Below are 26,205 nucleotides of genomic sequence, written 5' to 3' on the forward strand. Positions count from 1 at the left end.
TATTTATCTGCCTTATAGTATTTCACCAACAGCTCTTATCATCTTCTAACTTAGCATATAACAACACACCTTAATTTTATATTACTATCTGTCTCCCCCAAACATAATCTCTTGAAGATGGAATACATAGATATATACATATACAGATAGATTTTGCCCTTGCTCCTTCACTCTATCATATAGAATAGTGGCTGGCACATCGTGGCTTTGCAATAAACATTTGCTTAATATTTGTGTAAGATAATAATTCTAACATGTAGAGATGAAAAACAAACAAAATCAAAATATTAGACAATACTAGAAATCTGAGTGAATGTGTTATGAGTTTCTTATGTTGATTTGGAACAAGAATAAAATAATAACTTAGAATTTATTAGGTATGCATGGTAAAAAGTAGAGAAAAATAACAAAGGAAAGCATTCAATCACCTAGAAGCAAAAGTTAAAATGGAGAAAGAAGAACAGAAAGAGCAGGACAAAATAGAAAAAAAAAGTAAGAATAAAATTTCCAACATATCAGTAATCACAATGAATTTAAACAGATTAATCCTGCTCTTTTAAAAGTCAGAGGTTTTCTGATTAGATATGTTTAAAACCAACAAAATATACCAAAATGTTCTTTATAATAAACAAATCTAAAATATAAGGAGTTAGAAAGGGTTAAATCAAGGGAAAATTGAAAGATATACTAGGCAAATATTATCCAAAAAAAAGCTCTAGTCATCTAAAACAAAAATCACTATTGGGGAACGTGAAGGCCATTACATGATAGTAAAAATGTTCAATTTGCCTGGAATACATGACAAGTCTAAACTTGTGTCCATAAATTAAAGAGTCTATCTGAAAAGTAGAACACAGGAGAAATAAAGGGGAAATATAACACTGCCACAGGGTATCTTAATCTATGACCTATATTTATGTATTTTCTTTTAAATGATACAGCTGCTAGCTTTTGGTAATTATTTTCATTTTCTTTTCTTTTCCTATGCTGCAATTTCCAGGTCTCTGGATTCAAACAACTCTTACAAAGCCTATGTGGAAACCTATGCCAGGGACTTCCCTGGTGGTCCAGTGGCTAAGACTCGGAGCGCCCAATTCAGGAGGCCTGGGTTCGATCCCTGGTCAGGGAACTAGATCCCACATGCCCCAACTAAAGACCCTACATGTCCCAACGAAGACTAAAGATCCCGAGTGCTACAGTTAAGACTGAGAGCGGCCAAATGAACAAATATTAAAAAAAAAAAAAAAAAACCTACTCCAGAACATGTGTAAAGCAGGTACACACACAAGCATGTGCTGTTCCCCAGCCATCCCCTTCATGTGTCCCGTGCTCAGAAGGGCAGACCAGCCTTGTGCAAAGAAGAGCCTCTCCGTAAGCGCCACGCCTCACCTGGATGTGGAGCTGCCTGTCCTGCAGCGCCCTCTGCAGCTCCAGGAGGCTCCCCTTGAGGGTTCTCAGCTTCACTGCCAGCTGCTCGGCCTCGTCCTTGGTGTGAGCCTTGCCCTCCAGCAGCAGGTTTTCATTGTGCACCGAGAGCTCTGATAAGGCCACCACCTTCTGCTCAATTTCCACCAGCATATTCTAGAACAACAGAAATCAGGTTGAAATTGACACGGCCTGGGCGCCTCTGCAAGGAGCGCGTCTCAAAGCGAAGCCCAGTGCTTCATTAAGTCTTTCATCAAAACAACAGGCCTCCAGGTTTGTTTTTTTTCCCCCTAGTTTTCGTACAAACTTCGAGTGGTATATAGGTTTTAACAACTCTTTGAGCCTCCTAATTTCTCTCTTATTTAAGATTAGATAGTATACCAAAAAACTATAGGGGAAGCACATTCTATATAGCCAACAGATAAGGAGAAAAGACCAGGCCTTAGCCTTACCCCACTATGACTGTTCTGTTATTTTAGTGTTAGAGGTGGCTCCGTGGTAAAAGAATCCGCCTGCCAGTGCAGGAGACACAGGAGATCCAGGTTCAGTCCTGGGGTTTGGAAGTTCCCCCTGGAGGAGGACAGGGCAATCCACTCCAGCATTCTTGCCTGGAGAATCCCAGGGAGCGAAGAGCCTGAGGGCTACAGTCCAGGGGGTCGCAGAGTTGGACACGACTGAGTGTCTGAGCATGTATGCAATGTATGCACACACGTTATGCTTGTGGCTAATAATAGTAAAGACGTTACATGATCAACTCTTTGTGTCAATTTAAAAAGGACTCTTTTTTTTTTTTTCCTCAAGGAAAAATGTTTTGAAAGGGAGTTTTCCCAGACTAGTGCTCTTTTCACTTGCTTTGTATTATTTCTGTCCGTTTTTTTTTTTGCCATGCCACCTGGCATGTGGGATCCTAGATCCTCAACCAAGGATTGAACGGTAGAACCATTGGAAGGGTGGAATGTCAATCACTGGACCACCAGGGAAGTCCCCCTGTTTTTATCTTTTATATAACGCATTTTTAACTTCACACATCTGGAAGTTTTCCTAAGAATTTCACTTTCACTTTCTGTGGTAACTCTCTAGTGTTACAAGGTTTTTTTTTTTTCTAAAATGGAGGCTAAATCCAGGAAAGAAGTGAAAACAGTCTCCCCACTTCCCAAGTAAGATTTAAAACAAAAACCAAAAACAGAACAACTAAAAAAATCAAGCAAAACAAATAACAACCATATTATTTTCTACAGAAACTGTTCTGTTTTTCTATACCTTAAGTCTGAACACTTTGAAATGTACTTTCTAATTTCTATTCAATTATATATTAATAAGAAAAGATTGTACAAAATCAGAATCACTACCATCAACTTGTAAGAACATAAGGGAGATCCCAAAACCTAGAACTTAACGGAAGAGTAAAACTTTTCCTGAAATGAGCCTTAAAGGATCATTTCTTGAGGATTACCTTTGAGAAACTAGTATTATTCTGTGCAGGGCCATCTTTTCCATTAGGCATGGTTGTCACAGAGCTGAGGGCCCCTAACACTTCAAGGGGCCGAAGAAAATGTCTTTCACTTCTTTTAAAATCAGAGGAAAAATGATTATGATAATAATTAATATGTAATGATATCACCCCAGGCTTCCCAGGTGGTACAAGTGGTAAAGAGCCCACCTACCAATCCAGGAGGCATAATGGATGTGGGTTCGATCCCTGGGTGGGGAAGATCCCCAGGAGGAGGGCATGGCAACTCTCTCCAGTAATCTTGCCTGGAGAATCCCATGAACAGAAGAGCCTGGTGGGCTATAGTTCATAGGGTCGCAAAGAGCGGGATACAACTGAAGCAACTTAGCATGCACCCACAATAAACTACCCTAGATTATATTAGTCTCTGTACCCAAAGCAGTTACAAAATACAAATATAACTTTTAGTATTGCTATAGAGGAAGAGAGGTTCATGGAAACAAAGTACCCTGGGCCCCAAAAGTCATAACAGGACCCTAATTCCATATAATAGCCACAGCTATGATTATACTACTGGCTCAAATGCCGGATTTATTTGCATGAGGAACTATCCCATATTTGTGTGATTCCATAGGCTCTGAGTTTTGAAAAATATTGCCAAAGTACCACTTCAATACTTTGTAAGTGTCCTGAAATATATTATCTCAACTATGCATCTTATGTATAACTAAAAATAGAGACATCAAAAAGGAAAAGGTGGGAGTAATGATGAAATATAATTTTGAAATGTGAGTGCATGTGGTAATTTCAAGTGCTAGAAGGCAATGCTAAAAATACATGTCTCTTTTCAGAAAAGTAACTTTAGAAAAGATGATACAAGAAATAGAAAACACTTGCACATGGCTCTCTATTCTCTACCATCAAGGTAGAGATGCTTTGAAGACACGTAAATAAATTGTCCACAGACTTCCCTAGTGGTCCAGTGGCTAAGACTCTGTGCTCCCGATGCAGGGGGCCCAGGTTTGATCCTTGATCCAGGAGCTAGATCCCACATGCTGCAACTAAGACACAGCATGGCCAAATAAATAAATAATAATAGTTTTAAAGTTTAAAATTATAAGTTGTGTAAAGAATTTAAAAACCTAAATTATAATTATTAATATTAAAAAAATCTCAACCATAAGGGATGACCAGAATGATATACTATGCATTAAGAAAAAAGATGGCATTCATAATTAATGGCTGTGCATATTTCCTCCAGTCCCACATGTACGAAGTCATGCACACTGATATTTAACCTTGCAGATTAGACTAGGTTTTCTAGACTTGCTGGTTAAATGAAAGAGCTTTTAAAACAAACTTCACCCATGTGTAAAGTCTACTATGTTGATACTCTTTGAAGCCGATGACTGGCACATGGGAGTTCATCATCTATTCTCTATGCTTATACATGTGCTTGAATGTTTCCATAATAAGGAGGTAAGAAAATAATATTACAGTGAAAACCTTGATGTCATTACCCCTTAAATTAATTTCTAAAGACCTCATGCTGAGGAAGGAAATTTTCTGCCCCAGAAGACAACCTTCCCATGTTGAGTCTGGCTGCCTATAACTACAGTTTTGCCAAGTTTTCCAAATAATATTTCTGAATTAGAACCAAAATTGCAACAGGCCACCTATTCTGTTTTTTACCCATAGTCACTGATACTAATTCTGTGCATTGGGTACTTCAATTCCTCATTAGCCACCAAAACAGATACTATAAAATTGACATGAGTTCAAGCAAGCTCTGAGAGATGGTGAAGGACAGGGAAGCCTGGCATGATGCAGTCCATGGGGTCGCAGAGTCAGACGTGACTGAGGGACTGAACAAGTCTTTTAAAAAATGTCCTTCAGGAAGCTGAAAATTTTCTAAAGAGTAGATACTCTTGGTTAAAATTTTCAAGAGACTAAGCCCACATCTGGACTTCATTTAACCTTTCATAAGATATTGTTTTTCTTCTAAATATGTAAAGTATATGGATTGTGAAAAATCACATATCCATACCACATTTTGTTACCATTGTACTTTTCTGCAGTTAAAAAACATGTCTTGTGGAACCTTCCCTGGTGATGCAGCGGTTAAGAACTGGCCTTGCAATGCAGGGGACGTGGGTTTGATCCTTGGTTGAGAGTGTGTGCATGCATACTCAGTTGTGTCTGATTCTTTGCAACCTCATGGACTGTAGCCCGCCAGGCTCCTCTGTCCATGGGATTCTCCTGGCAAGAATACTGGAGTGGGTTGCCATTTCCTGCTCCAGGGGATCTTCCCAACCTAGGGATCGGCCCTGTATCTCCTGTGGCTCCTGCATTGGCAGGCAGACTCTTTACCACTGAGCTACTTGGGAAGGCCCCTGAGATCCCTGGTCAGGGAACTAAAATCTCACGTGCTAAGGAGCAACTAAGGCCGTGTGCTGTAATTACTGAGCCCACATGCTCCGGAGCCCATGTATCACAACTAGAGAATCTGTACTCCCCAACAAAAGATTCTGCATGCCATAACTAAGACTTGACACAGCCAATAAAAGATACATTTTTAAAGTCTGCCTAATGATGTTGGCATACTCCTTTGAGACCATTTTTGTACCTGGCAGTCCACTAACTGGGCCTCCATGTCCATGGGCTCCTTGGGTGACCCCAGGGCAACATCCAGAGTGGCCTTCGTGTTCAAGAGCCAGTGGTCCAGCTGATCAGCTTCACAGCGATACCTGTGCAGGGCTTGCTCCTGTCTCTGTTCCTCCAGCTGATCATTGAGTTTCTCCTGATGAATTAAGTGGGATGGAACACAGATCACTCTGAGGCAAAATCACCAGGACTCAACACATAGAGCAATGGTTCCCAGCCCTGACTGCACACGAGAACCACCAGTGAAACTTTAAAAACAATCCCCGGTGTTTAGACCATGGTGCAGACTGGTAAATCAGAATTTCAGGAGGTGAACCTCAAGATTGGTATTTTTTAAAAACTCCTACAATGATTGTATGCCTAGAGTTATCTGTTTTTAAATAATACACCTACAGAACAATGTGGATGCAATATAATGTGGATGACAGAAATTGGTCAATGGTGTAAGACAGTAGGTAACTTGACTTCAAAGTCTGGGAAACTGTAGGGTGTAGTGGGGACTATGGCAACTGAAGAACATATTTAGTTCCCCTAAAAGGGCAGAACCACGCAGTTTCAGGCAACTGATCTCCTTCAGGAAGGAGTGGCCCAGTGCCATCGCTTTCTAGAGCAAAGGCAAAACTTCAAAAAATTTGCTTACGTCTCTGAGGATTCTTTAGTGATGGCAAATAATCCATATATTTTTTAAAAATCCAGGCCAATCACTTCATTTCACAACTCTACATGGGTTTCATAGAGTGACTGGGGACAATATCAATGAATTCAAAGGTTAATTATTAAGATACTCTTAAGTATTTTACTTTAAACATTACTTTAGTAATAATCTATTATTTTTAATTAATTTATTAAATTGTTTATAGATTAGAGTTGATTTAAAATTTCTCCAAAACAGGAAAGTATATGGATACACGATTAGCCCAGCTTTAAAATAGGTAAAACTGGAAATATCCTATGTCCCTAACAAAAGGACAAAGGTTCATTGAATTATGGTATAATCCGCAGCTAAATAAAATAATGTTAAGCAGATAATAATAATTGATTTTGTGCTAGAGAAGCTGCTAGACCCTAGAGATACAAGGACACAGACACTTCATAGGATCAACAATATGAACATCATACATGTTTAAGGCCAGGAAAGGTAAGAGAACAACAACAACAAAAGGAAAATAACTTATTTTTAACACGTGTGGTAGTATAACTAAAATTTATCTGTTAAGTATTAAAGTTAAGTAACATGAGAACCAGAACTGCAGGAATATGCTCATGAATTAACGTGCTTAAATTGGCTTCCAGTGACTAAGGATTTATTTTTCACAGCATTAGCAATGCTATTCATAAAAATGGCCTTATTTAAACACAGCAAACTATTATGCAAACCTTCCACAATTATTCCCCACAAAGCTCATGTCTACCCAGTACTGGCTCTCTGCTGCCTCAGTTCTGCAGGCCTGCAATGAGTCAGAAACTGGTGAAAAGACACATTCATTCACGAGGGCCCTATTCACGAGGCCCTGCACACACAATATACCAGCTTCTTTTGAGTGGGAAACAATAAACATGTCGATCATGTAAGTAGCTGGACATACTTGTCAACCCAACCCCAGGAAGTTAAGCTGGACGTGAGGGGCAGCCCCAGGGTGGCCTGTTACCTCCAGAAGCTGCCGCTTCCCAGATGCCTTCATCCTGATGGTGGCCATTCGCTCCGCTAAGACGGTGAGTGTGGACTGCAGCGCCAGCCGCTCTGCCGGCTCGGACCCCGGGGACTCGGACCCCAGCTCGTCCGCGAGGGCCGACTGCAGCTCGCTGATCTCCTCTTGGAGCATGAGAATCTCGTCCATCAGAGCCTGAGGGGAAGACTGTGGAATCACACTCCTGTGTGCAGATTTTTTGCACTGCGGAATCGTGGCACTTAGCCAAGCTCACTTGGAAGTCATTTAACCAACAAACAGGGGGCCTTCTAACCTAAGTTTCTAAATGCCATTGCCAGACTGAAAGTCAGGAAGTTTCTGACTTGAAGATCATTTGCATCAGTAACTTAAAGTTACGTAATCTGGTTTTCAACAGGCTGTAATCTGATGGGGGGGAGGTATGTGCAATTAATTCTGTCTGAGTCCACAATTCTCTGTTGAAAATAAAACTCATCACTTTCTTCCTCCCACTCCAAGTTTCCCCGAGTCTGGAACAAGGCTGCATTTTAATCGCAAACTCATATCATACAGACGGGAAGAACCTGTCACCTGCTTCCATGCCGTTGCCCTGCCTTACTTTTCTCCTCTCCCCAGGTCTAAAATTTGAAGTTTCTCAGGGCTACTTTCTAGACCCTGTTTTCTCTCTTCACAGTCTCTCCCAGGCCATGTCTATAGCTAAGGCTTTAATTCCTTTTTCCCGTGGGACGCTTAGGTAGGAGAACAAAATCTCCCACCCCAAAAGGTCTCTGGCATGCAGATTATTTGGAGTTGAGAACAATCAAGGCCCAAGATACTCAGGAAAAAACTCTGACCTAACTACCTGAAGAATCTATCTCAGAGACGTTTGCAAAGAATAGGAGTGGGTGTGGTGAGTCCACTTTGCATCCCTCTGTCTCTGAATGACCCAGCTAACACTTGCTTCCCAAGCATTTGCTTTATGTCTCCTTGGGCAATTCATTTCTGTGTTAGACAAGAGTCCACTCTCAGACTCTGGAAGGGGTCCCCTTCCTGCAATACGACTGCTTTTACCTCCAAAACATCTTGTTTGTCTCCTCTGCTCCCACCTAAGTCACAACCAATTCCTTATCTGAATTGCTCTCATAGTCTACTGGGTGGAGTATCTGCTTAAACCCCTTTAAAAAGATAAATCAGATCCTCTCACTCCCTTGTTTTATAATACTTAGTGGCTTCTTGCTTATGAAATAAAACCCAAACTCCTTACAGTATTCATGCATTCTCACACCTGGCTGCCCCTGGTACCAGGCTTCCTTCTTGCTCACTGCATCCCTGCTTTCAATTACTCCAGGATCCCAATGCTTTCTGCCTCAGGGCCTCTGCACATCCCATTCCCTCAAGGTCTGGAATGCTCTTCTCCTCACTCTCCTGAGATGGGTCTCTTCCTCCTTGGAGCCTTAGGTTAACCATATCATCTTCAGAGAGACCTTTCAGGACTACTCATTCAAAAGAACAAAACAAAACTCTATTGCTCTCTTTGAATAGCACCTTATCTCCTGTTTAACAGCCATCACAATTCTATGCTGCATTTCTCATTTTTTGTATTTTATGATTTGCTCTTTAGTTGGAATCTTTTTTTTTCTTTCTGTTTTTGTGGCTGTGCCATGCAGCTTCCCTGACCAGGGATGGAACCCATGCTGTCTGCAGTGAGAGCAGAGTCCTAACTACTGGGCTGCCAGGGAAGTCCTTAGCTAGAATCTTGAGAGGAGAAATTCTTATTTGGGATTTCAATGATGCATTAGGAAAAACAAAAAACAAGCCCCCCCACAGGAGGGACAACCATGACCCAAGTAAAGAATCACTGATTTTATAGTTGCCAATATTTCATAGTTTGCAGTATACCCCCACTTGCATGATTCCCATCTCTTCCGCAGGCTTCGCTGTAAGCCAAGTGCCTCCTCAGAGTGGGCTGTCAAGGGATATTAAAACCAAAAAACAGACCCTCTTTTTTCCCTAATATCAGGGTGTCATCATGTCCAATTGCCGTTGAAGTAAACAATGATACTGAAATATTTACATACATCTAGAAAAGTGCAGACAGTAAGTGTACAGTTCTGTCAGTTCTCACAAACTGTATCTACCCATGCCCCTGCACCCAGACTGAGAAAGTGAACATTCCCAGGACTCGACAATCCCCTTGGACTTCATCCTGTTACAGCCTTCCTCCTTTCCAGAGATTACCATGGGGTGGGCTTGCAAAGTCATAGATGCTTCTGGTTTTGAGCTCTCCAGAAACAGAGTAACTCCTGATGTCCTGTCCCGTGTCTGGCCTCTTTCACTCCCTCCACGACCGTGACTATGCAGGCAGAAAGAGCTGGCCCTTTTCAGGGCTGCATTGTATTCCACCATCACCTGGTTTGTGGGTCTTGTCCATTTAAACCTTTCTAATGGTATCTCACTGCGGCTTTAATTTCCATTTCCCCGATGACTTCCCTGGTGGCTCAGATGGGAAAGAAGCTGCCTGCAGTGTGGAAGGCCCGGGTTTGATCCTTGGGTTGGGAAGATCCCCTGAAGAAGGGAATGGCAGCCCACTCCAGTATTCTTGCCTGGAGAATTCCGTGGACAGAGGAGCCTGGCAAGCTACTGTCCATGGGTCGCAAAGAGTCAGGCATGTAGTCTGAGGGATTTCTGGCTTCTAGTTCTGTTCCACTAACTCATGTGGTGTTTTTGCTAATATAACATTCTCATCATTATTATAGCTTTATGGCTCACTCTCATCCTTTGATTTTATTCATCTTCTTCAAGGCTGTCTTGGCTATTCAGTTAAGAATAGCCAATATATATTTTCAACATATATTTTTCCATACATTTGTGATATAATTTAGAGTTATCAATCTCTACCAAAGAACTTGCTAGTATATTTTCATAGGATTGTAATAAATTTACAGACTGTTATTGCTTGTTATATATTCAAAATGTTTTTTTGTTCAGTAAGCTATTTTCTCCTATTTTATAATCATTTTTGGTATTTGATTGCCAAAATATAAAATTCATATCATTTGGTCTGTTTTAAGGGCTTCTCCATAATTAGACTGACCTATTGTCCTTTTTTCTTTTTTTTGCATTGATTCTCTACAAGATGAGCCCCCTCTGCTAATGCACAGCACGTCCACTCTCACCCCCTCCATCCTGTGCCTTTCCTCACATGTTTAATAGTGCCTCCTACCCACTCCTGTTACTATCTCAAACTTTCAAAATCCTTGTTTTCCCAACAGATCTGTTAGAGTCTCCTTTCATTTACCTCCCACCACTGTAATACACAATCATCTCGCTGGGTTATGTATAATGTGCTGGTAATTCACTTCACCCCCTAAATCATATGTTAATGAAAAAGTCTATTTCAGCTGTGAACACAGGAGGTGCTCAGCATATCCTAGTTGAATTAATTCCAATTTATTATAGACAAACAGGTGTCTGAATCATAAAGCAACCAGAAGAAAAAAAAAAAAGCTTCCTCATTCATTTAGTCTCAGTGGATTTGACCAATGAGGTATACAGTGAAGTGAACTACTTCCTTTTCAAACTCACAGTGTTGTAAAGGAGCTATGTGAATGTCCTGAAGTCAGTGATCAAGGAATTAGGACTCCTAGAACTGCTAACTTCCATAGTGTTAGAGTCAAGCCTCTCCGTCCATGCTTCAGTTTACTCTCAGGGGAGAGTGGATATTTTGGGGAAGGTTAAGTTTTAACTTCAAGACCCACTAGCCAAACTTACAGGGAGATGGGATTTCCTTTTGTGGTGATGTAAATGTTTTGAAACCAGATAGAGGGGGTTGATTTTAAGACATTGTGAAAGAACTAAAAGTCACTGAACTGTACACGTTACAATGGTTAATTTCATGTGATGCGGATTTCACTTCAATCTAAAAAACAAAAAGATCCAGCAGCTGAATATGTCTTTGATCTATAACTCGTTTCAACTGGTGGCCAGCTGTTTCCTTCCCCACAGCACCTGACTCAAAACTAAGGAGAGGAGATGAAATGTTCCTCTTTGTGTTTCTAACTTGTGTTTACAAGGAGGGCATGTGTATGACCAGTCTGTGGCTTAAAGTACCTTGAGTTTTTCTAAACTGACTCTGGGGAGAACATGGAGTGCACATTTGGCTCAATAAGAAAGGTGAACATGAATTTCATTGTGAATTTCATAACTATCTTCATCAGCTCAGTCCATCTCAAACTTTGAGAGGTTATATATATTAAAGAAACAGAACCAAAATAACCTCAGAGCTCTGCCTCTAAACCACCACTGGGTTCAGGTGGCAAAGATAACATACATTCACAAAGCATTAGCTGCCCATGATAATGAAGGTCCCATAACATGCAGCATAAGAACTGCATTGATGTCTTCAAATTAAACCTATTGTTCAGTTTCAAGAGTGTAACAGGAAAGGCACAAGACTCCACCCAAATTCAGTAGATTTAGACAGGTGTTTAAAGGAAAAACATAGGAATTAGAGTAGCTCTTTAAAGAAACGTTACTTCCAAGAGTGTGTTGGGGAAAAGAAAAAAATTGAAGTATTTTTATTAACTTTTAGAAAGTACTGAAATCATATTGGCCCCTCTTACTCACATTCCATTGGACTTTATTTAAAAAGAGTAATTCTCGAAGTGTACTCAACAGTCCCACAGATCTGTCTCTTGCTTCAACAGCACTTGGACGGAACATACCCAGGGATGCCCCTTGCCCCAGCCTCTGACCACCCTCCAACTTTTTTTCCAGTTGCAACCCCTGGCATCAGCCACTCAGCTGTCCGCCATCACCAGGACCAGCCACTACTTTTTGAGCTTAACTCCTTATTACTGATCAACCATGAGCTCCCAGATTCATCAGTATTACTCCACTGAGGTGGAGGCCGCCATCAACTGCCTGGTTAACATGCATCTGCGGGTCTCCTACACCTCCCTCTTTCTGGGTTTCTATTTCGACCGTGATGATGTGGCTCTGGACGGTGTGGGCCACCTTCTTCTGCGAACTGGCCAAGGAGAAGGGCAAGGGTGCAAAGCATCTCTTGAAAATGCAAAACCAGTATGGCAGTCACGACCTCTTTCTGGATGTGTGGAAGCCATCTCAAGATGAGTGGGGTAAAATCCAGGATGCTTGGGAGCTGCCCTTCTCATAGAGAAGAACTTGAGCCAGGCCCTTTTGGATCTGCCTGGCCTGGGTTCTGCCTGCGCAGACCCCCACATCTGTGACTTCCCAGAGAACCACTTTCTAGATGGGGAGGTGAAACTCAACAAGAAGATGGGTGACCACCTGACCCACCTCCGCAGGCTGGCTGGTCCCCAGGCTGGGTTGGGCGAATACGTCTTCGAAAGGCTCACCCTCAAGCATGACTAGGAGCCTCTGGAGACCAGTGGCCATTGAGGAGTCCCCCTAATGTCAGGGCTGCCTGAAAACCCTCTGCAGCCACTAGGCAGCTTTTTAACACTCTGGAGCCCTCTCTCAAGCTTTGGACCAAATGGGAACAATAAAGCTTTTTTGCAGCATCAAGAAAAAAAAGAGTAATTCTATCGTATCTTGGGATTCTTAAAGTATCATTTCAGAAGCCAAAAACCAATTTAGATATTATGATACCATTAGCTTTCCATGTGGGCAGCACTGTCCCAGAATTTGCAGAATTTAGGCACAGACAGCAAAAGTTAGCAAAAGTAGGTCAGATGGAAAATGTTAGATTTGTGGTGATACAAGAAATCATACATTATTTATATTTCTTTCCCTCTCCTTAGAATATTAATATACTTGTTAAGTTCAAATGATGGGTAAGCACTGAATTAGAATTACATCTCCTCAGTGCTATAATTGTTAGCATCACCACTCTCAATTTAGAAAGGGATGAAAATCATGTGGTTGGCTTTAATGACAAGAAAAGACGCAGGATAGTTTCTAATTTATAATACTTAGCATTAATGTGCAATTTTGAGTTTTTGCCATTAGATCCCTTAAACAAAATAATAATTCTGCTGTACATTCAGTTTGTGTGTGTTTTCATACTAATGCCTGAGAGGCGGGGTGATGCTGGTGATTGGGAGTTAATCTGCATCTTAATTATGAACTCTGGAAAGTCAAGGCAAACCACCAGGATCCTACTTTCAGTTACTAAATATTGTGGGACCCAGTAAAGGGTCTTTGGGAGCTGTGGTCTGTCACCTGGGACACAAGAAGGATGAGCCCTGAACCAACACAGTGATCAGAAAGTACCTGAAAGCAGAGAGTCAAATTTTGTAAACCCTCTTCTGGGACGCTAGGCCTGTGACACTTAGATTCGCTCTAATCAAGCCTTTGGACAACTTATCCCCCATCCTTTTTGTGCGTGCGTGCCAAGTTGCTTCAGTCATGTCTGACTCTGCAACCCTATGGACTGCAGCCTTCCAGGCTCCTCTGTCCATGGGATTCTCCAGGCAAGAATACTAGAATGGTTTGCCACGCCATCCTCCAAGGGATCTTCCTGACCCAAGGACGCAACCCATGTCTCTTACGTCTACCTGCATTGGCAATCAGGTTCTTTACCACTAGCACCACCTGGAAAACTCCCCAATCCTTTTTGGTTGCTTAAAAGAAGCCGTAATCAAATGCATGGGTGTTCTCTGCTGTACCTGCTACTACAGGTACAGTGAAGGGTTGGAGAGGGTGGGGGGCAGACAGAGCCCCGGGAAGCACACTGGGGCCACCCGGAGAGCCCCCCCCCGGTGACAGTGAACTGGATGTTCACAATTACAAAACCGAGGTATCAGTTAAAAAGGACTGTGGTGCTCAGGGGAACGCAGCATGGTAGTAACAGAGACCTCAGGCCCTGACTGTCCTTGTGATCAGCTTCATCCAAGTAAACAAAGGTTAGTTTTAATTTCATATTTTTATAGCACCCTCCCCAAGCCAAATGGACTGTGGGTGACTTTAAGATAGCAGGAAGACCCACAGACCATCATTTTACCAAAACAAGGCCTATAAAGATGGATGCTGTACACTCTGATGTCTATCTTAAGAAGCTACAAGAGTGTCAAAATCCTGAAACCACTATTTCTCAATGCTGTCTCTAGATGAAATGTTTTCACTTTTGTGTTAATACTTCAAGGCCCTTTATTGTAAAAATAGTACAATTTTATCTTGGACTATACATATAAATAGGCAATGTATTCCAAGGTTACTGTGGGTTCCAAAACTATAAAGATATTAAGTAAAGACAGAGTACAAAATTTCATTCTTAGAGCTGACAAATTTCCCAGTCATTATTTGATAGACACATATATCATGCTTTCATAGCTCTAAATTAGCATCTAAAAGTAGCTCTCTTTTCCTCTGCCTTTGATAGGGCTGTCATATGCTTCTGAGATCTGGTCAGGGGCAGGCAGCATTTTCCTGTACCACAGTGATTGAATATTTAGGTGACTGCACGCCTCAGTGTCTTGGACCCCGTTACACCTGCTTGTGCATTAATTATAACCCGATAATGTTGCTAAAGCATTAACCACACTGTAACCTATGCACTTAGCAGGCATTTTAAAGTGATGCATTTCTAACAGCAGTTGAGCTAGGTTAACGTAATCATCTTTTCTCACCTAAAGCTGAAGCGTCGTCCAGTGTACCTTTATTTTTTTCCCAGTGTACCTTTTAATAAATGATTCAAGTCCGGGACAACTGCAGGATTATAACTTGGAAACCCTTCTTCTTCAACTGCTTCTTTGCCCACTGAAGTCTCAGAGATATTCTAAGTGATGAGAAGGTACTGGGGACGCACTCAGTTGCTCAGTCGTGTCTGACTCTTTGTAACCCCAAAGACTGTAGCCTGCCAGCCTTCTCTGTCCATAGGATTCTCCAGGCAAGAATACTGAAGTGCATTGCCATGCCCTCCTCCAGGGACACATGGCTAAGTTTCTTTAAACAACTCACTGGAAGTCCAGCAGCTAGGACTCTGTGCCTCCACTGCAGGGGGCACGGGTTTCATCCCTGGTTGGGAAACTGAGATCCCACAGGCTGGGCAGTGCAGCCAAAAAGAATACATTCATTAATTAAAAAAAAAACAAAACAATACCTAGAGAGGGTAGATGTTATAAATAAAAGGGGTGCCTTTTATTCTTATGATAATAGTTTAAAACGAAATAAAAATAATGTGGCAACAATAAGGAAAGACAGTTTATGTAATAATAAAGGTGAAAAAGCAACATCAAGGCCTGAATTTCTTTCTTCCCCTCTTAGATCCCTCCCTGAAGGAATGATGGAAACAAAACCACCACTTGGAATCTTGCTGACTCTGTAACAGCTGATACAGTGAAATATGCCAGCCTGCTCTCTTATGTATCGGCTTGACCAGTCAGTCATAAATAAGGGTGCACCAGTTTGATCAAGCAGGAAGCTGAAGCCATGGCTATTCTTACCTGATGTTCGGCCATCTGGCTCTCGGGACTCCTGCCCTGCTCTGGACTCTCACTGAGTTTCATCTCGATGGCCTCCATTTTCGTGGAGATGGACTGGAGGGAGTCCTGGTACTTCTGCTGGCGTTCCAAGGCTTCATAGAGTGTGCGCTGCTTCTCGCTGATCTAAAGAAGAAAAGGGATATTACCAAACGTTTCCCACCCCTTATCTTCTAGATTACGACATTTCTTTCCTCACCGCTTTACCTCTGTGACTCAAGAGAGGCTATTCAACTGTACATGAGATGTGTAAATATTAGGCATTTATTTCATAAGACAATCACTAAGGAAATCTGGCGTCTTGCGTGTGTGCTCAGTTGTGTCCGACTCTTTGCGACCCAGGACTGCAGCCTGCCAGGCTCCTCTGTCTCATGGGCTAAATAATCCCACATTTGGCAGACTTACCACATTCTTTAAGGTTTCCCAAGAGCGCTGCAAATCGTCCAGCTTTGCAGTGGCAGACGGCTCCAGTCCCGGTTCATACAGCTCTTGGGGTGGCAACGTGCTGGGGGGGACCTTGGCAGCATCGGTCTGTAACCTCTCAGGAGACAAGGCTTGGTAATAAGCGATGTCCTGTGGGAGCAAGGCACGTGTTAGATTCAAGAGGAAGACAAAACTTGGGTCACTGTGCTTGTCACGCAGAGGAAAGTTTTAGGATTCATACCTGGCCCTGGGGGCTACAACCATCAAAGTTAGTAAACTCCTGTGATAAGAAAGTCATATCAAAGCACATTGTAGTTGCTTTCGAATTTTGATTCATATAAAAAGCAATTTACCAATATTTCAAGTTGCCAAAACTCATTCCTATTTTATATTTGGCAAAATTAAAATACAAAGAATTTAACTGGTATACACACTTCAAGACTGATCAATCAGAAAAAAAGGAGAATCTAAATGATGTGTTTCCTGAAATGTTGATTAATATGTTGATCAGTTTTGAATAATTTTTAAAAACCTTTGATTTAAATACATTTAAAACTCTGAAAAGTTGTTTCTCGGGTATAGCCAGATTTTCAATATTTGAGTTCTTTATTCACAGATATTAATTTAAATATCTTAGATATGTTATTTAAATATGTCTTAATTAAACATGTTAATGTTACTTAAATTATAAATATATTAATATTTAATAAGGGGAAATGTAATGGGGAGGTTAAAACTACTCTAAGAAACAAATAATAAAGAGGTTTTCTTCTATTCAATTCCTGGAAGAACACAAGAAACAAAGTGGATGCTGAAATAGGAGGCTTTTGAATTTTTTATTTCTTGGGCAATAAGTAACATGACATATTTTATTAGTATTGATAATAGAATTTACTATCAATATACATAATTCATATGCTTTTAATTGTTTTCATGGTTGTGTATATATTTATAGAAATTGAAGTGGGGAGTACTATTTATATTGTGGAAAATGCTATTATAAAGTTCACTATTTCATGGTTGTACTGTTTAAGATTAAAAACCTGAGCCTTATTGATGATAATGTCTTGGTAAAAAGTACTGAAGGCCCCAGATACCTGGGAAGAACCAAGGCAACAGCAGGAAGGAGCCTGGTGTCTTGAGGTCAATACTAGGGCAGAAGCAGGGTCATATAGTAGAATGAGTTCAGACAGGAGTCTGACACTGGAGGAGTCAGGACACCTGAGACCCCAGGTGAAATTCACCTCCTAAGTAGCTAGAGAATTTGATCCTCATAGCTCAGTTAGTAAATCATCTGCCTGCAATGCAGGAGACTCAGGTTCGAGTCCTGGGTCAGGGGGATCCCCGGAGAAGGAACTGGCAACCCACTCCAGTATTCTTGCCTGGAGAATCCCATGGACAGAGGAGCCTGGTGGGCTACAGTCCACGGGGTCACAAGAATCTGACACAACTGAGCGACTAAACCACCACCACCATAGAATTAGAGCAAGTCACTCACATCTTGTGCATGGACTCCCTCATCTGCACAACCCTGGGTGGATTCGAGGATTAAATAAAGTGATATCAGAGTGGCCATGAGACCTTCTACCATCTTCTTCTTATTGCTGAGGCCTCAGGTAAGTCCTCTACATTTATTGATGACACTGAAGTATGGTGACTAGTTTCTTTTCATCCCTAACCCTGTCACTCATCTCGAGCAGATCATCTTGGTATTTTCCAGTCCCTGACAACCTTATATCCATCCATCCTTGCCCACTTACCTTCCTTGAACATGATAGGCTGTCATCACTGAACTGATTCACCCTGAGTATATTTCTGACTAAGTGATGTAAACCCTTCTCTTGCCAACAGCTGTGTTTCCTTTGCCCCTTTAACTTCTGCTTCGACCACTTGGAAAACCCCAACTATGACTCAATCCAACTTTTCCTTAGAGAATGCATGTGTGTGCACACATGTGCACACACACACACACAAATTGGGATATTTCTCCAAATTCTCAAATTTTCAAAGGTCTGTCTATATTCAGACTCACCTCTATTTCACTCTTTCTAGCCCTCTTGAGCAAAGATAATCCTCTTACCTACCTCTACAATCTCATCCACCTTCCCTTTCTCAAGGATTTTGGTTCATTAATATCTACTCCATCTCCACTGACTTTCCCCTTAGCATATAAATAAGTCCTTTATGTCTGAAAACACCTACACACAGCCTTCTTTGTTTTTTTTTCTTTTAGAGTATCATATATTAGAAAGTTCTACAAATCATAACATAATGACTCATTACACACAAATACAATTTGCACACGCTTGTAACCATCGCTTTCTCCCTTTTGCTTCATAATTGAGTTTCTGAAGATGGTAGTTTACACTTGATATGTTCTCCTGTCCACTTCTAAATACCCAACTGAGCCTTAATTCTAGTGACTCCACTAAAAGTGCTCTGGCCATAATCATCAGTGGCTGTTTTCTGTGATATAAAATGGTTACTTTTCGAATCTTCTCTTGCCTGGTTTCTCACTGGAATTCAGTACCACTGATCATCCCTCCTTGGAAAAGACTTTCCTTTTAACCTTTCTGTTCTCCTCTATCTCTCTCATCATTCGGTCTTTCTCTTTTGTTTTGTGGACTCAAACATTGCTGTGTTTATGAGCTCCAGACTCACATAATGAATTGTACAAGTTGATCCCATAGTCTCTTCAAACTCAATACTTGAAAAAACAAAACAGACAAACCAAAAAACCACATGGAGGATAAGAAATGGATTTAGGAAAAATGATGACATTTCATCCATCTTTCAATGAATGGATGAAGTTTTATCCATCTTTCTAATCACTTCACTTGGGATTTATTCTCCATTCCTTCTCTCCCTGACCACCACTGTGCATGTGAGGATGAAGTTCTATACCTTTGCCACAGCACAGGTTCAAGTTCATGTTACAGTGACAACTTCCTAACTCTCAGGTTGCAAACTGGCAGCCTGCAAGTTGCCTCTAGCCTGCATATATTTACAGTGTTTTAAATTGTTTCGAGTTTCTCTTCAACCAGAAAGGGAGCTTTGGTAAGAACCCTGATTCATGGATTGCCCTGCAAACCAGAAGACAGGTAAGACAGATGCATTCACACGCCTACAGTAATTCTAAGAGAGGAAAGTCTGCCTAGTTCACGTGGGGAGGCTCTGTCAGGGCCCCACAGTCCCCCGGCTGTTTCTGTCATTTACATCCCCAGTAAATGACTGGTGATCAGTCATCAGTCTGAATGACTGGACCAGACACCAGCGTGCGTAAACTTTTGTCCCTCACTTGCTTCCCTGGCTCTAGATTTGTCCATTACCATCCTCCTGTCTATACCGATACTGAAGAATCTGTTCTAAAGCTCACTTCTGTGCAGAGCTAGTTTAATTCCTTCAGTGGTTAACTATTAGCTCCTGGACAAAGTTTAGATTCTTTCCCGTGGCATCAGGGTGTGTTTCCTATATCCCCCCAGCTTCATTTCTCCCCCCACCTCCTTCTCCAAATCTATGCTTCTCCCATTATACTGACGTTATTTGCAGTTGCCTTGCTGGGCCATTTTCCTTCCTGCTGCCTGAAAAAACTTCCTATGTGTGCTTCTTTCTGTCTGAACGACTTCTCCTCACTCTAGAGCACTCCACCTGTACCTGGTTAAACTAAAGGGGGGAGTCCCCGACCCCCTGCACTCCAGCCTTGTTTAGGTACTTACCCTCTGTCCTTCCTTCACATTCTGCTTCCCACCCTCACAGCACTTGTCCCACTGCATGGTCTACCACGTGTTTGCCCTCACACAGACGATGAGCTCCTTAAAAACTGTGGACGCGTCTGAATCTGAGCATACCATGGAGTGTTTTTGCAAATAACAGGCAGGTATACAAAGTCATTGGACTTCCTTGGTGGCTCAGTGATAAAGAATCTGCCTGGAATGCAGGAGACTCGGGTTCAATCCCTGGGTCAGGAAGATTCCCTGCAGAAGAAAATGGCAAGCCACTCCAGTAGAGAATCCCATGGACAGAGGAGCCTGGCGGGCCACAGTCCATGGGGTCACAAAGGGACACTTCTTAGCAACTATACAACAATAACATATACATTCATAAAAAACTGTACATGTAAAAGCATTTTTTTTTTTTTTGCTGCATTGCATGGCATATAGGATCTTCTTACCTCCTCAACCAGGGATCAAAGCTGTACCCTTTGCATTGGAAATGCAGAGTGTTAACCACTGACCACAAGGGATGTTCTCTAAAACCACTTCTTTAAACTCTATTATTTTGCTTACATGGATGGTATTAATAGTATTATGCGTGTCCACAAGGAAAAGCAAAAAGTTGTGTTGATGTAAAAATTTTAAATACTCTATTATAAATAATGAAGGCCCAAAGAAATAAAATAAAATAAATTTGTTACAAAAAAATCTGTCTTCTGGCTTCTGTGTGTGTCTCAAATTTCTTAAAATAATTTGAAAATATCACCTTTTATAGATTAATAATTTGCATCTATTTGAGGACTACATAGATTTAATAAAATAAATTGATCAGTTCTATAAGTAACTACTAAATATTTGTTATAGTGAGGAATCACCCCTAGAAGTATCTCTTGTTGGTTACATGTCTACATTAAAGGAGTTATTATCTAGCAGATTCCTAAGGAATCTTAGACTTCTAAAATTGGAAACTGCTACATTTTGATTCCTTTTCCAGTCTAAAGCTTTCACAATGTGGTGAATTAAGTAGCTCTGCTTCCCATTACAAATGAGGGGCTTTCCAGGTTCATGCTGCTTAGCAGAAGAGGTGGGATCCATCCCCGGCTTTTAAACTGGAGACAGGGATTCTACCCACTACAGTACTGCTCTTTTCAAACTCCTACTTCCCTCAACTCTTCCGAGGAGGAGCCCAGGTCTCGGCTTGCTTTTAATAGGATCAAGAATCCTGCAGCAAAGTCTGGGGATGCCTCATTATTTCTCTCGTCAAGTAAACTAAACCGCTATCACATTTCAGCTAATAACTACTGTCAGAGACAGAACACCCTGACGGTGGGGAGATCAGTTAGTTATATAATGGAGATCTACTTACAGAAGTAGCAAGCACACAGTCTTTTTGTTAACAGCTGCGATTTTAGAAAGCAGTTATATTTGGCCCTCCTTTGAAACAGCTGTGTACATTCTGTGCAGTGTTTTGAGTCTGCAGACTGGAACTTATGGGAATTCTAAATGCTTTCCTTAGCTTCAAGAGAAAGTTTTGTAAATGCAGGCATCACTGGCCATGTTGCAGTATTTGTTCATTTTCCCCTGACTTACATCACTCGACTAGAATTGCATGTGGCTGGAATGATGGGGTCAATTTGTTTGAATAACACCAAAGCATAACTCTTGCTTTTTAACAACTTCCTGTGAGTAAAGTTGTCTGACATGAATGAAATAAAGATCTTTTCCCCCTAATTTGCAAGACCATATAATACTATGTCAGGTTAATATTAAAGTTTAAATTAAAGTTTTCCTGTGATTTGAGAGGGGGGTCAAAATGGGATTAAGACAAAGCACAATTTTGCTCATGATTTGGAGATTTGATTGAGCTTGACAGGTAAAGCAACTGTAATGAAAATGCTTGCGTATTGTATCATTTACAGAAGACTTTCACGTGTCCAAGGAAGGACACTTCATATGGTGCAGCACTGAGATGTATAATTTTAGAAAAGGGATATTCTTTTCAGTGTTAGTCCAACGGTCAGTGTTCATTGTTCAATTTGAAAATTTTAAGAACATTAAGCCCACCGTATAGGATACATTCTCTTACACAATAAAAAGCTGACTCTAGCCATATTTCTATGATTCAGAACACATCATCAAAGAATGAGTAATTCCTATTTTAAAATCAGAATTTAGAAAACAGTTTCTGAAATCCTCCTGAACACTGTGAACTTCTCCTTTTTTAAAATTTCCCCTAACACGTTTGTTATTATTCAACCTAAGGCCACTTTTCTCACTCAATTATAAGGCGCTTGAAAGCAGGGGCCACTGCTGATCTGTCCTCGGTTATATCTCTGAATCCTAGCACAAGATTTCACGCCAAGCAAGCTAGCTAGCTGATAATGAATGAACTGATATCTTTCTCAGAGCTCCATAGATTTTTACCAAGAGAATTGTTTTATCAAAAGATTTCATTGCTTTATTTTCCTTGTTTGGAGGGAGGCGGGCTCTCTATATCACAGAAATCCTATTCTGAATGCTTCTGCTTTAAAATAAAATAATATGATTGGTTTGTAATATAGCTTACAGAACATTTGCTCTGGTCAATGCTTCTTCTTTGAGAGTAAATTTCAGCTTTTTTGAACACAAGTAATTTCATAGTAAAGCAATTAAAAAAATTTTTTTGGTTCTTTGGCTAAAGAAAAAAGAAAGCATTATTCAATATGCATTAAACAATTTTGATTATTATAAAAACATCCTTTTGATTTCTATGCAATATTTTTCATGAAAAAATTTTGAGATATTTAGTTTAGTATAATCTATATTAAATGGAATGTACACTAAAAAGACACCTCATAACGAGAAGCTGTTGTCCCCATCTTATAGAAAATAAAACTTAAGGTTATCGACAGATAAGAAAACTCAAAACACATATCTAGTTAGGTACTATACTGACAGACGGCCTTTAAATTGGTTGGCAATTAGTAAATAATGAAGAAGTCTTTGTTATACTATATAGTGAAGATAAATTTTCCATCTTCAAAATCCGAGCTGGCAAGTGTCAAAACTTTGCTCAATGAATGTTAACAACAGCAATAAAATCATGTTATTTTACAAAGGTGACATGAACATTTCATTTTCTATTAGGATGCAGCAGTCCATTACAAACAGCTGTTAGATGCTAAAGCCATAATGCCTTAAAACAGGCCCTTCTGCAGCTCTTGTTTCTGTGACCTAATTTTTGCTCATCTCATCTCAGTAGCCCAGGAGAGATGGTAGGTTAAGCCAGCATGGGTCTCACATGATAATCACAGTTTATGCAAGTGTCACACCTAATGGTGCGATTCTCAAAGTCTACGATTCATACCCACAGTCTGATAAGAACAGAGAATGGAGTCCTGCATCCGTTCAGAGATCTGGGCTAGAGGAACGCCAAGGGGGCAGTACCTGGTTAACAGAGGCGTCTGTATGAGCCACAGGTGAAGGGGAACGACAAGCCGGCGGAGAGGAGATCTCACTGTTGGTTCCCTCCTCCCCAGATTCCTCAGTGACAGGTGACAGCAAAGTGTGACAGCGACCTGCAGTCATCTGTCACACAGAACGCGGCCCAAAGGAAATCGGTTAGTTATGTTAGCAAAACACCTGCCCAGGCACCAGTCAAAACAGAGATAACCATACAACAGAAGTCAGAGTTACTGAGATCTCAATTTACATACACATTCTGTGTGACTATTTGCAAGTTTTGTCCTCAAGTGACTATGACGCTAGGGGCCACTGTAAAACAAACATGGGTAGGGGATACAGGTCACATTATGGAGTTTCATTGTCGATTAAATATTTCTTTAACTTATGTTCCTTTTCTTGACTGTCTGTATCTTTATACATAACTATCAAAAATCACAAATCATACAAATGAGAGAAGGGTCTATGAGTTAAAGCTTGGTCTTTTGTAGGTATTTCAAATTCCCAATATTCCAGCGAGATAAATGCACCCAAAGTAATATATCACAAAAAGGGGTCAGGTTTGGTTATACACTACTGAAGACACAGTACATATGTGTGAAAATATAAGTGCTGGAAAACAATGAATTAAGAAGATATTGAACTCATTTTAGATGCACAGTGATGGGGGAAATAACATTGCAGATAGAAGCGAATGGAATTTAAAAAAAAAGAAGTGAATAGAATTTATCTTGATCTAAAGTTAACCACTGGATTTTCTATTATCTTATTCTTCTAATAACAGCTTTTCTTCGATATGTTATGAAACATTTATACAACAGAATAGGCAAACACACCTAGTCGCCCAGCGTGTTAGCAGGAAACACACAAACACACAAATATGTGTAGCGTGATTCTCCCATTCCCCCAGAAAACTAAAAAACTGTGCAAAGGAATTTTTTTTGATGCTCAGAGCCTCTAAGCATTATTGCTAAATTATAAACAAATGCAGGGCTGACCTTCAGCACGTTAAGTAATTCAGGAGTCTCAAACAAACAGCTTCGTTTCAACTGCCACTGTTTACAGTGTCAAAGACTGGCCTCGGCCCAAATGCAGAGAGTTAAGGGGACTGTTCCTCAGTTCTTATCTGCAAGATCCCTAGTACCAAGCCCCCCAGAGGAGCTTTAGCCACGAGCCAGGAGACAGGAGGAAGAGAGCGCCCTGGCAAGCCGGCCTTGACCCTTACTCACCATGACCACAGAGGGGTGGGCCGAGGTGGCGGGGAGGAGCTCCCCGTCCAAGTCCTCCGTGCCCTCCGCCAGCCCCTCCACCTCGGTCACCGTCAGCAGCATGGTGGCGTGCTTGGCTTTCATGGTCAGCATCTTGCACTTGGAGTTCAAAGAGGCGATCTGCTCCTGGTAGCCCTTGATTTTCTGAGCCAGCTCCTGAGGAAACATTTCCCCCCCGCCTCCGGGTGTCACAGCAGCATCAGAAGGAAACCGAGCTAGCAGCGTTCATCTTCCTCCGGGGCTGGCCAATGAAATCAGAGCCGCGCCAGACCGAGCGGCGGGGAGGCAGGATGTGGACGCTGCGAGTGCGGAGCCTGCCTGCCGCGCGCCCCGAGCCAGCCCACAGCGCGGCGGGGCTGGGAGGGGCGGTGGGGACCGCGCGGCGGGAGGCGCGGGGCCCGGCGGCCAGGATTCTAATCCCGGAGATGCTCGGGGCTGGACTGGCATTTGGGTAACGTTAGGGACTGGCAACTTTCTTTGAAATGCCTGAGGAATCTGAAATTGCCAGATGGTTCATGCCATGGAAATTAGGTCATGTGATGACTAAAACTGCCAAAAATGCAATGCTCGGTTCTTACCATCTCAAATATGTCAAACAGAGCAATCACTTGTGACAGACGAGTCATAAAGTAAACTGCTCCTGAATTCCTGTGACCCTGGCGAGTTGTTTTTTGCAGATAAGCTAAAGACTACTTAGGAAACCCGTATTTTTGATGCATCTTACTCCCCAAAGAAAATTTTGTGCATTCATGAAATTTTCCCTCATGCACTCCATTATGCCTCTAATGTTTCTGATGCCTCAAACTAGAGCTTTGAACTTGAAGTTCTGTTAAATTTTAATGTCTTTTGATTTCCTTTGTTGGTCAAAAAACATTGTTTTGAGAGATACAGGTTTTAAATTTTTTATGAAGAGCTAATTGAAAATATATTCTGAAGAGCACATAGCTCTTAACTAATATTATAGTATTAATAAATCCTAAAATGTTAACTTTATACTTTCTTTACTTCAAAGATTAAAAAATGAACATGTAAGCATTCATTTTTTTTTTACATTCATGTAAACAAAAATATTAATCTTAAAAGTACAAAATCTCTGCTTTTTTTCTCTTCCTTTTATTTGGCTTCTTCACTTGAAAAGCTGTCATTTAGTGTTTGTACAGTACACATTTTGTGAGTCTTTAAAATGACACAGTATGTGTATACACTCAAATGAGAGCTTTGAACTTGACATTCAAACCAGAGCTTTGAACTTGAAGTTCAGAAACAAAATAACACAGAATGATACATGTGTATATACATACATGTATATATGTATATGAACACACAAACACACCATTTTGTGATGGCTGTCATTTTGCGTTTCCCCTCCCAACCAAAACCGACTGTGTAGGTGTGTAAGGGTGTGTAAGGGAAAACAATCCAGAATTCAGATAGCAGCCTGTTTTCTTGACTTCTAGGAGGAAGTACAGGAATTTTTTAATCTAGGATTTAAAAAGTAGAAATCATCACTTCTTTACCTTTCAGGGTTGCAGATACTTAGTTAAACCTAATAGGATTTTTTTTTTTTTTGGCCAAGCCACACAACTTGATGGATCTTAGTTCCCTGGATTGAACCCAGGCCGCATTAAAAGCACCAAGTCCTAGCCACCAGACTGCCAGGAAATTCCCCTAATAGGATTTTTAAAATAATGATTAAATAGCTATTTATCACAT

At 41.0% G+C, this 26,205-nt stretch overlaps 1 protein-coding gene across 3 annotated transcripts in view; it reads right to left on the reverse strand.

The window, feature by feature from the left end:
- SYNE1 (spectrin repeat containing nuclear envelope protein 1) overlaps positions 1 to 26,205 on the reverse strand; it is a 466,580-nt gene that overhangs the window by 147,179 nt on the left and 293,196 nt on the right. The window contains exons 91-97 of one of the 3 annotated variants that reach the window (XM_061130284.1): positions 24,454 to 24,648; positions 23,210 to 23,350; positions 16,053 to 16,220; positions 15,612 to 15,773; positions 7,189 to 7,383; positions 5,502 to 5,675; positions 1,390 to 1,581 (exon numbers count right to left, since the gene is read on the reverse strand). In XM_061130284.1, the coding sequence (XP_060986267.1) occupies positions 1,390 to 1,581; positions 5,502 to 5,675; positions 7,189 to 7,383; positions 15,612 to 15,773; positions 16,053 to 16,220; positions 23,210 to 23,350; positions 24,454 to 24,648 (1,227 nt within the window). Of the gene's footprint in view, positions 1 to 1,389; positions 1,582 to 5,501; positions 5,676 to 7,188; positions 7,384 to 15,611; positions 15,774 to 16,052; positions 16,221 to 23,209; positions 23,351 to 24,453; positions 24,649 to 26,205 lie in introns of those variants that run through there. The other 2 variants (XM_061130286.1, XM_061130285.1) reach the window with 2 other exon arrangements.

Source organism: Dama dama, chromosome 26 (genome assembly GCF_033118175.1).
Source record: "Dama dama isolate Ldn47 chromosome 26, ASM3311817v1, whole genome shotgun sequence".
NCBI lineage: Eukaryota > Metazoa > Chordata > Mammalia > Artiodactyla > Cervidae > Dama > Dama dama.